This window comes from Xiphias gladius, chromosome 6 (assembly GCF_016859285.1).
Source record: "Xiphias gladius isolate SHS-SW01 ecotype Sanya breed wild chromosome 6, ASM1685928v1, whole genome shotgun sequence".
Taxonomy (NCBI): domain Eukaryota; kingdom Metazoa; phylum Chordata; class Actinopteri; order Istiophoriformes; family Xiphiidae; genus Xiphias; species Xiphias gladius.
The window spans coordinates 23,353,132-23,365,573 of NC_053405.1; the positions used below are offsets into that span (position 1 = coordinate 23,353,132).

At 39.7% G+C, this 12,442-nt stretch overlaps 1 protein-coding gene across 1 annotated transcript in view; it reads left to right on the forward strand.

The window, feature by feature from the left end:
- Window positions 1–3,348: 3,348 nt before the first annotated feature.
- The window catches only part of scfd2 (sec1 family domain containing 2), a 91,714-nt gene continuing 82,620 nt past the window's right edge, over window positions 3,349–12,442 (forward strand). Inside the window, exons 1-2 of the mRNA XM_040128519.1 lie at window positions 3,349–4,289; window positions 4,534–4,702. Of these exons, the coding sequence (XP_039984453.1) occupies window positions 3,476–4,289; window positions 4,534–4,702 (983 nt within the window). The 5' untranslated portion in view covers window positions 3,349–3,475. The remainder of the gene's footprint in view (window positions 4,290–4,533; window positions 4,703–12,442) is intronic.

A 12,442-nucleotide genomic window follows, 5' to 3' on the forward strand; every position in this document is an offset into this window, starting at 1 on the left:
TTAATAAGACCCTGGGCCTTTTTTTTTTTTTAGCGTCAAGAGATTATTTAACTGAGCTGACATGTAGTAATGAAGGCAATACTGAGGTCAACTAATGATGGAAGTTTTAGGAATGTGCAAAAGTCCACTTCTTAAGGTCAAATAGTCCCAGGCTGTCTCAAGAAGGATCTATATTTAAAACAGACTGTATTACGAGGAGGCTAAATGTATGTTTCTTGGCTTTTTTAACAATAGAAAAAAAGGAATGAATTGTGCATTTTTTGGAGGTTTAATGCTTAACTGTTCTTTTCTTTATTGAATCACGAATCAAGAAATATAAAGGCACCCCCGTTCTTTCTGTCTTTGTGCTTCTGTTGTATTAAGTGTCATTTTGTCGTCTGGGTCATCCTTAAAAGGGTTGCCAGAGCGCATACTTACAAACTGCATGTGTCGTCTCTTCGGCGTTAATTTTCAGACGCACAGGTGTGTGCACAAAGCTGCAAGAAAACAAGAGGCACACGTATTATCACCACGGGTATCTCCATTATCATGACAATAACTTGAACACTGACTATTGTCTGACTTGACTGCTGATAACCTAATTTCGAATGGCGCCTCCACATACAAGACTAATACATCACAAAAAAATATTATCTTAAAGTTACAATTTGACAGAAGTAGGTTCCTGACAAATAATACACACTCATATTATGCCCAACAGGCAAACAAACACAATAAAAGGCTGAAAATTTCATGTCAGAAGATGGATAATAAACATTTGTACTCTCATATGCATGGCTGCATGGTTACACAAATATCACTGTATTCATCAGCACTGTCATTGTCACTGTTTGAATCATCTTGGACAGATTTCAAAGTATCCTATAAAACAAACAAAACACTTCAAAAATAATAATAATATGGACTTACTTGTCAAAACACACAATTTTCATTTGGCAGGTGCTTGGACAAAAACACACAATATTGTACATACTACATATAATGAGAACTGGAGATAAACTTCTTTAGCTATCTTAGTTGAGTGCTTCACTCAAACCACTCTTATCAAAAACAGTCACAGGCTAAGTGACCACTTTCCCAGATTCTTTAGAGAAAGACACTAAGTTATTGTAATAGGTAAATCAGTTTCATAGCCATATACTGCACAGCACAAAGTCAAACACAAAGCTATCTGACAAGAGGCGTACCTTTATATTACAGAGATAACCTATGTTTTGTTGTAAAAGACTAAAAACTTAACCGTTCATATTCAATTATCAACAACTGTCCAACTTTTGATGGATTCTTGTGGTGGGTTATTCTAACCATCAGACATCAGCGCTTAAATCAACCAACAACCAAGATGGTTGACCGTTACCCTTTAACTTACACCTTCAGTTTAAGTCACAAAAAAGACTCAACTCACACAAAAAAAAGAAGACTATTGTTGAAGCTTTGGTGTAAGTTTCAGTAACTTACTATAATTGGCAGGTTATGCTACATTTACTCTGAGGCAAAGAGTCTAGAGAATGCAGACCACAGATATCGTCAGTGCTCCAGTGGTGTGATTGCTTACATCCACATTTCCCAGCTCACAAATAAACACTGCTAGCCTGGCAGCGAATTTAATGAACATCAAAATACTTCTAATGTTCCACATGAATGGCTGCACATTTCAGGCAGCAAACAGGGTGCTGTCACCCGTAATGTGCAGCTATAATGATCACTGTCATTATTGTACTGAGAAAAGTGTATTATATCTGAATGCTTCATTACTGTAATGCAGTTGGTTCTAACTGGAAAAGAGCATGCCAACACAGTTCACTTTGATTTTGTTCACCAATCACTGACATTACTGGCCTGTCAAACTCATTGTGTTTTTAACTTCTTAATATATTGTACATAAAACTATGAGAGGTATTAACTGAGTTTGGTGAAGTAACCGTAATAACAGTCTCACATACTGTATGATATCATAATTTCCTCATGGTTAAAAGACGAGAAATGGTGGTCATTTCCAAATGTAGGCCTATAACAATATTTATTGGCAGGTATTCATGTTAAAAGTGAGAGGGGCACTACCATGGAAACAGATACAGTGGGACCATAGGCTCTAGTAAGACACATAATACACATACCTGGATGGGATTTGTGCATTTTCTTTTTCTTCCCTCTCCCTGCTGTTTGTAGTGCCCATGAGATAAATCACTGGAAAAAAATGCACATGAACACACAGGGCAGATTTAAATCAGCGTTGCCTAATTTGAACATTTAACTTCGGTATGATGTGCTACATTCTCTAGGCCACCTTTGAAAAATACACTCAGTTGGCAGTTTATTAGGTCCATCTAGCTAAAACTAATACAATCTAATACAACAGTCCTGAAAAAAAATCCTCCCTTCATGAAGGTAATAATGTTCAGTTTTTATTGAAATAGTTTCAGAGAGGTGTTGATTCAAATGTGTAGTCATTTTGTAGGCTGCAGTTTGTGGTGGCAGTCTGTTAGACTACCACCACTGTATACTGCATTATACAGAGAGGTGTTTCTATTTAACCTACCCTTACTGATATAAATGGGGTGGAAAAAATAATAGAAACACCTGTCCGTATAAAGCAATACAATTCAACAGCACCACAATCTGCAGCCTCCGATCATAAAGTTGAATCAACACCTCTCTGAAACACAAACTGAACATTATAACCTGCATGGAGTGAGGGTTTTCTCGCAGGACTACTGTATTAGACTGCATTAGTTTTAGCTAGGTGGACCTAAAAAACTGCCAAATGAGTGTATATCGGCTGTTAACAAGCAATACATTACCATGTAGTGGTTAGTCTGTTTAAACTTACACTGATATATTTTTTTCTCATCGTCATCTTCGGCCACAACGTTGGAGTCGGACCCCGAAGACATTTTAAAACAGAAAAAGGAATTTTAAACAAACACACCCCCGAACTCAAAAATGTCGTCGTGGAAAACAGGAATGTGGGATATTAGCCACTGTGGTCGTGTCCGTGTCAGTACAACTGAAAGTTCGAGTGGTTTCTATGGAGGTATTTAAGCAAAGTGACCTTGGTCAGAAACCGTCTCGCGCTGCATCGACAAGCTGCAATTAGCTTAACCGCTGATGTTAAATATGTTTGTTATATATAATGTATTTACATGTTTTTAAGAATTGACTCTACTTTTAATTCATTCTTTCCATTTCAGTAATAATGACAGTGAATTCTACAGACTAGGTAATGATATTAAATTCCAAATATTCATCGATAATTGTAACATTAGCACTTCTTCAGCACTTCGTGCCAGTTGTTCTCTGGATGCTGCTTATTGCCATAGCAACGAGTTCACGTTTGGGTGACGTTTTTATGCTGCGACGAGTGATTGCCACGTCACCTTTAAGAGACTTGTGTGTTTGTTTGGGGCTACTTTAGTTGAAATTTCTGATGTGCCTTTGAATTCGCTGCATTTAGCTAACACTGATAGGTGACAAAATGCTGACGACGGAGGACTTTACGCACTTCCCTCTCCAGATGTGGGAGAAGGTGCTGTCGAAGGTAAAGAAAGCTGTTGTTTTTATGGATGACAAGTGTGCAGAGGCTCTCCACTGGAGCGGAGGTGCAGCCGCCTTATTGGAGGCAGGAGCCAAAAATTTAAAGCAGTTTTCAAGCTTCGAAGCTTGTGGTGCCAATGAACCGAAAGCCGTGTTTGTGGTGAGCACTTTGCTGAAGGGGAGAACAGTCGACATCATTAAAGACATCATATCTCTCAGTCACTTCCAGTATTGTGTTGTCTTCACCACCGTCGCTCACTCCGTTCACCTGCTCGCCAATAATGTCACGGCAGAAATGGAAGGAAACCCCGTATTTGAGCAGTTTGAAGAAAAACTATGCGAGTGGATGGGAAACATGAACTACACGGCTGAGGTTTTGCATGTTCCAGTGGTCTTCGCCCCTGTATCACAGCAGTTACTTCTCACACCCACGTTTGCAGACCTGTTTCCCCTGCTTTCACCTGACCTGGAGACAATAAATGCAAAACGACCGGAGAAGAAGAGATTTGGGAGCCTGATAGATATAGACATACACTCTCTCCCTGCTGAACTACAGATTGAAATCAAATCCTTGACTTCAGTATTAAATGCAATGTTTGAAGCCACAGGTACCAGGGAAGAGAGCTTTGCTGTAGGTCCCATGAGCCGCATCATTGCAGGGGAACTGGCCAGTCACCCTCAAGCAAAAAATCGAAGGAAAACAGCACCTAATAAAGCATCAATCATCTTTGTCGACCGAACAATGGATATTACAGGTGAAATCTCCCCAGTCTTTTGACTATATTGTGGCATCGTTCTGCATGCCGCAGAACCCTTATAAACACATCACAATCAAAACCCTGTTTAGTCTTTATTTATAGTAATTTATAGTGTTCTGAGACCAGTATGTAGTATAAAAATGAACATATTGATGTTGCTATTTTACCAACAGTTGTTATCACAAACTAAGTAGATATTTGGTCTTTTAAATTCCCCATTTCTTGATTTTCTTTTTTTCAGGAGCTGTTGGTCACCATGGTGATAACCTGGCAGAGAAGATTCTGACCGTGCTCAAACCCTTACCTGGTCATTTGACAGATGTACAGGTGGATATGCTGGCACTCACCAACCTACAGCGCAACCCTCACCCCCAGAACACCCTGGCCCCCGGCTGTCTTGCAAACAACCAGTGAGTGCTTCTCACCTGACCATAATTTTAGAGTATTTATTCATTCATACAGCTACCATTATTGGCGTTGTTATACACACACTGTAGCCAGTATCACACACTAAAATGGATTGAGATGGCATTAATTGATGGTATAATTCCCCTCCTTTTGGCCATCAGGTGGAACAAAAATTTTCAAGGTTTCTAGAGGACAGAGATCATTGTAATCTGCTGTACCTTTATGTCTGCACTGTACCTATATCTATATATCTCAACTACAAGTTTCAGGTACAGTGTTTTGGCAATGCATGTAATGCTTGTGTTTTCAGAGTTCGGACTGGTCGGCTCACTATAGTATACCAGACCCAATATGACATTCGATATATGATTAGAGTGCAAAAATGAAGGTAAAACCTTTGGTTTTACAAACACAAGATCCTATATATGGAATTTATTAATCTTTGGGGAGGTTGGGTGATTTTAAAACACACAGTGATCAGTGATTTTAATGTCAATGGGAGCACATATGCGTATGATTTTTCTATCACTACCTCAGTAATAATTACGCTCACGATTAAATACTGTTTTTCTGTAAATTCATTGATCATTTCATTTCAAGATCCCCTCCAGGAAGAAAACTTGCATTTTTCAGTTTTTGTGCTTAAAGAACTGCAGTTTCCATTAGGAGGACAAGACCCAACAAGCTCATTAAATGGGGTGTTGTAGTTTCTGCTACAGATGAGCATTCTGTCTCTGAAAGTTTGCCTTCCTGTGGCTGATTTTATGTGTAGTGGGCTATGTGTGCATCACTTTACAGACAGCATTCCCTTTATTAGTACAAAGTCATATTCAGGGTATTCCGAAAGAGTCATTGGAGTAGCTTGTGACCGTTTGTGCAAATAATTTGATAGTATATGAATTAAATCAAAAGAAAAAGAATATCATGAAAGTCTTGGGTTCAAATATATGAACTGGGTTGGGCTTTTTCTGTGGTATCTCTGTAGTTCTCAGTTCTCTCTATGCTTGTCTGTGTTTCCCTTGGGTGCTCTGGTTTCTTCCCAAATTCCCAAGGCAGGTAGGTTAGGTTAACTGGAGAATTTAAATTTATATACTAGGTGTAAATGTGAGCATGACTGGTTGTCTTTCTATACACGTTATGGTTAAAATACCCAGAATGATGAGTTTAGTTGCAGAGGAGCACAAACATTTTGTTACCCACCTCCCCGTTGAATATTTGTCCTTTCCAAATGGGGTTAATTCTTGTCCATTGACTATGAATGGGGTTCAACAGCATTTCATCAAATCTGACTCCAGTTCCAGATTTGCTTATCAAATCCAAATCCTATTGAATCCGTTTATCAAATATGTTTAGGTAGTTTGTTTGGTGGAGAATGAAGACCGCTTAGTTAAAATATGTAGTGTTATTATTTCCCTCAGTATCATACCTAAACCAGAGATAAACAGAAATCAACAAATCCAAAAATTTTACTAACTTGTAACAAGACCCAAAATGAAACTGACTATTTAAACCAACCCCTAACACTGACATAACAACAATATAGATTTTACATACTTTTAGCACCTGGCTGAACACTTATGCACAAAGACTCATCCCCCATTGAGGGGGTTGAGTGGCACATGACCAGCATTAGGTGCCAGTGGTTCAGTGAAGCCTGCCTCTAGTCTTGGATGTGCAGATGCACGTGTTGGGCGCCTGTGGTGAGGCTGTTGTACATGGCAGGGATTTGTCCTACATCATGTGTTCCATTCCTTGTTTGCCCCTTCATGTGGTTGCAGGAGGAAAAGACTTTGACTGAAAAGAAGACTTTTGTGGCTGGGGCTGTCATGCAGTATGTCTGACCACAGTTCATGAACAGGGTTATACGTACACTGAATGCAGCAGGGACCAGTCTAAGCTAGGTGGGAGGTTCTGTTGTAATGGAACCAGGCTTAGCTCTTTCTCGTCAACACTGTTTAGACAGTGTGTGCTGTAGCAGACAATGTGAGCACAGCAGGGGCAGGTTGCGCCGACCCCCGGATGCAGGGTTCAAGTATGGGGCTCATCAACCAGAAACCTATAATACGCCCATGAATGAATATCTGAAGTCAGTATAGCTGTTCTGAATATCTCGGTTACACAAACATAGCTGAGTAGTGTCTGTACATAGATTTAATGTTTTACATCGTACGCCCATTACTGCAGCAACAAGCCTATCTGCTCACACTGTCCCTCTATAAGAAAAAGTTAAGTGAATGATGATGGTAAAAAGGACAAAACCCAGAGGAGGGGTTGGTGGCTGTGCAGAGGTTGAGGTCCCAGCAGCAATGTTTGCAATCATTGTTCCAGATCTTTTCACCAAATATGACCAGAGTCTCAGCCAAAAAACACCTTATCTTAGAACATTTAGATGACTAATTCAGATATTGTACGTAAGTTCTAGCAGGTGCGACACAAACAGATAGATGAAGAAGTTTAATAAATAATGCGCTGGGCACTGTGTTCATATGGAGGGACATATCTAATTGGGGCCAGCAGGACCAGCAGGAGTGTTAGTGCCTGTGCTATCTCTGAGCAGATGGCCCAGTTGAGCCTTATCACAGATGTTTAGGAGATTGAAGTGCTGCTGAGGCACAGCAAGAAAGAAGCCAAGGGTTCCCACTTTACTTAACTGCTTTCAAGTGCACAGCACGGACAGAGTTTATGTCAATCACTCTAATGTGTTCAAGATAGGGCTCTGTAAATGCATGTTTTTAGAGGTTTACTTTTCTAATGCATTAATCTTCCCTAATTCTACAAAATATACAGAAGCACACATTTCTTAATGGGATTGTTTTCTTTGCATGATTTGAACTGTGCAAAACACTAGAACCTGTTGGCTCCATGTGGTTTGATAGTCTATATAATAAGTCCCCTCCTACTGGATGTTTATACGCCTATGATTTGTTGAGCTATTTTTAGCCCAAACCCACAGTGTGTTTTGAGTGGTTTTGTTGTGTAGACCAGCTCAAGCCTTTAAATATTAGGTGCAAACCTAATTTGGACCTTTTGTATGATATTTCCTTCAGTAATTCAAGGATATTTTTATAGATTACTGTGTCTTAAACATTCTGTGGGTGGTTGTTGATATTAGCTCTCCCGGCAAGACCCCACACTTACCTTGCAATTACTGTTGTATTGTCTTTCATAACCCGGTGTGAATTTTCCTTATCCTACAACCTGACTTTAACTCTGTGGTTTTAGTAATCATGCCAGAAAGAGAGTGTACTTTGTATGGGTGTGCGAAAAAACACACACACACACACACACACACACACACACACTTTGCCTGTGCAGGTTTTTGGTTACCGCACTCTTTCACTATGCATTCTTTTTTTAAAAGCCATTAAATGGTACCGGGATGTAAAGTTTGCTGTATATAGAAGGATGTTGAGTGAATGTGGCAGTGTAACTGTTGTTTTGTGCGCCTCTGTATGTGTGTTTGTGGTCAAGTACCTTCCAGCCCAGTCTGTGTAATTTGCTGTGCTTGGCTGCACAGCCCTTTTGATCCTGAGTAGGCCTTATGAACCCCATTGGCAGAGGGCACGAAGTTTCCCTCAGTCTCAGACTGAACCCTGCACCCCCGTCATCTGGCTGCCTTGGACCTTGATCCTGTGGTGGGGAGTGTGTGCATGTGGGAAGAACCAAGTACGGGTGGCCAAGGTGCTCTGGCTCTGCCTTGGGAGTCGCTGAGCTTGAACCAGGCAGAGTAACCGACCGCACCCTGCCATGAGAAAACACTGCAAGGCTGCCATCTCCTCAAATCTGCCCAGCAGATCCTGCATGCATACCACCAGGAAGGAGGGAAAACACCTATTTCTGTCCCAGCTGGGAAATATGAGCATGAATTAAGTGCCATGTACACTTATTTGAGTTCAGGCCGTATGGGAAAAGTAACAAAAAAAGCAAAGATAGTAGAGTGTGGAGAGGAGAGAGCAAATGACAGACAGCTGAAAAACAGCTAACCCTGTTTTTACCACACCAACAAGAAGAAGGGGTATGAAAACTGACCACATTCTTTCTACGGTGGTGCCTTATAGGGTAGAGATTGTTTTGCCATTCTTTACTTAGACAGTGGACAGCGGTACAAACAGTTGAATGAAGATAAAGTTTTTCAAGTGATTTATAGGCTAAACAACAACTCTACATGACTAATCGTATAGTATGAGCTCCCATACAGGCCTGTCAGTTCAGTTTGTTTTCAGGATTGGATGGGGTTTTTTTTAAACAGGGGCATAAGCGCTGTTGAACAGTGGTACACAGGATATTGATTCTGGCCAAACAATAGGGTTCTTGACATTTTATCTTGATGAAAACTTAATTCTTACAGTAATTGGTTTCCATGTTCCACTCTCACCATAGTTGAACCTGCAGCTAATGATAAATTTCCATCTGTGGAAAATGAATTGGAGTACTTATACCGTGTGTGTGTGTGTGTGTGTGTGTGTGTGTGTGTGTGTGTGTGTGTGTGTGTGTGTGTGTGTGTGTGTGTGTGTGTGTGTGTGTGTGTGTGTGTTACACTACACAGGAAATTGAAGTTGTCATGGCCACAGAAAATTGCTTTTTCATCTCAAGAAATAACACTTTGCCATACCTAAGTGAGAATCAATTTGGGTTGTATATTTTATTATTGCAATACAGATTGAAGATCAAACTAAAATAGTCACAGTTTTTAATGTGGAAGCCTTCACTGATCATTTTTAAAAAAGAGACAGTCCCCCCTTGAGCCATATCTGTCTGAAATAGATTAAGAATTTCATCTAATAATTTGTCACACTGATTTTATCAGCCTGCCCCAAAGGTCAATGATAGCTTCAACTGTTTGCAAAAGAGAGTTGATATCAGTCACTTTCAAAAGTAAAGTGTAGGAGATTCAGGGATGTAGCCACAAAGGTTTCAGATTCCTCTGATGTCCACTGGTCCATCTCTAATATTGTGTCTCTGTTTATTCCGCTGCCTAATTCTTTTTTCACCTCCGCTGTAGAATGTACAGCATCTCCTCTGGAAACCCACAGTACGTCAATGGTGTAGACTACTTAGACCTGTACTCCCTGTTCCCATCAAGACTGAGACAAAATAACCAATTCTGTTTTATATGCCTTCCTGTGCGCTGTCGTTTGATTTTCAATACACAAAATAGACTTAGAAAAGACTGTGTGCGCACTTATTCAGTAATATGATAAAATACTCCCAAAGACTTTACATCCGCCAGCCCCGCTGCTTCAAAGAACTCCTACTGCTGTCTTTCATTTGAAATGTTAAAGTAGCCAAGACACATGAAGGGAGGAAGAGACTCCTGTACTGCTACCTTTACATTTGGATTCTACAGATGCAGCCAACATCAAATTTATGTACTTTTTCAAATGTTAGTTGGAGTTTTTCCAAGCTTTCACTGTAAATGTACATAATTTTACTGTATAAATGATACATATACTTTTATTTATTATGTCATTGTTGTTAATGGCATTTTTCATTTCATTCAAGAACATAAATTGTAATTGCAAATGATGTATTTAACATCGCTTATTATTCATCACTCCCGTTACATCTGTGTTGGTTAGTTTAATTTTTACTGTGTACCCCCCCCCCCCCCCACACACACACACACACACACACACACACACACACATTTCCTGCAGAACTCCTCTCCCTCTTTCTTTTCTCCATAAATCTGCTGGGTCATTTGTCCCTTGTGCCAGGACACACACACTCAAGGCCAGGTCTGGTTTTGGTCCACTCCTCTCTTCCCCTCTCATGTCACGTCCTGTGTTACACTGGGATGTTTACGGGAAACTGACAGTGTTTTTTGCCCCATTAAACAAACTCCATAAATTAACCTCACCAAGGAATGGGGCTGACCTTGCACAATCCTATTAGCCTGTATCTTTTACATGTAGGCCTATTGGAAAGTACACAGATCATCTGAATCATCTGCACCGGGAATAAAGTAAAGGCTGATTTTGCAGTCTGCTGAGTATGAATTTTTGGCACTCTTCATAACATTACAGTTACATTAACATGCACTGGAGAGTACTGTAGTTTGTGGATGTGACTAGTTGTACAGATGCTTACATACAGTGAGAAGTGGTGTCAAATAATTGATAATGATCTGTAGCATGACGTTTCTCAGCTATCCAAGTGCTTGGATATGTAAAACTACTAAAATAAAGGCAACCAGTATAGCTGGGCATAGGTTTGGTTTCAGAAGTGAAAAAAAAATCAATAATAATAGTAGCATAACTACATAATTAAACAGATAAAAATGAAAATGCCATGTGAATGTCAGAATTGTTAATACACTAATCACTTAAATCAGGTTTAGTCTCCTTGATAGAGATGTGAAATACTTTATGACAGATAATGCTGTATTTGCATTTTACCAAAAACTGCACTATGATTACTAATTTATAATTATATAACTTCGATTAAATTAATTTTTGCATTTTTACCCAAAAAAATGTGCAGAGGATGGAATTTTTTCAGCCCTGGGGAGCATTGTAAGTCCTCCTTTCAGGCTGCATATGGCCCTCACAACCCCACCTGTGAGGTTGGGCTGTTTGGTGCCTGAGAGGCGAAATCCAGGGAAAAATGTATTGCACTGATTGCATGGAAATGATCAAAGGCGACTCAGATGGGCATATCAACATTTTTATCAATTCCTCTCTTTCCTGCATCCATATTACGGAGGCTGGACCGTAAAATGACAATGTTCAGAGAAATTTTTAATGCGAAATTCAACCTGAAGCTATTACAGTTAGGGGTACAATAATAAGATTTTGAAAAGTGAGGCGGATGTGTCCCAGCCATCCCCAATGGAAATGACACACTTGTAACTAGCCAGGCAGATAGTTTTAATGTATTTGCTGACATTTTAAGATATTTATGAGATTTCTGCCACAGCTCAATACACTGGAATCTGATTTAATTTCGTTTGATGTGCTCAAAGCTTTAAAAAATAACTTTTAAAACTCTCAACAGCAGCTTGCCTTCTCAGAAACAATATCCTGGTCACCTCTATATAGTACTCAGACCTCAAAGTTTTATTGCAGCTACTTTCCTCAGTAGAAATATTCCCCATGAAAGCTGTCGACAGCTTGTTAAGTGGATTATTCAGAGAAACTGGGACGCTTTGTGGAAAGAGATGCTGTTGCTGAATTTTTGAATTTCATTTTTCAATGCTTTGAGCACCACAAATAAAATTACATTCACATCTGAAATCTCAGAAGCACACATCTCAAAAATCTGTCAAATAAAACCAAAGCTGTCTGCATGGATAGATACTGCTAGAGGTTAGTTAAAAAAAAATAAAAAATAGTTACTTGCAATTTGAGTGAACTGAACCATTCAGGACATTTTGCCACTCATCCTGGGGGCTTCATCAATCCTGTGTATGTAGTATGACTTGATTTACAATCATGTCATGACTGCTGAATTTTCCAGTGGGAGTCAGAGTAAAGAAATAAATATTGAAATATGTGTGTATGCATGCACGTGTGTGGTCAGCCAGATGATGAGGGGGCCACAGAATAAGGAGTAAATCCTGAGTCAGAACAGTAAGAGCCATTCTTTGCTGCTGCATCATACACTTCCAGGAATACTGTCCCCCTCCCCGGCCCCACAGTCATTAATGACTTAGACATGACCAGAGGTGTTTCATCACTTAAACGGGCACATATGTGTTCATTCTTTCATGTAGTACGCACATGTATCTTCGAGTTACAGTA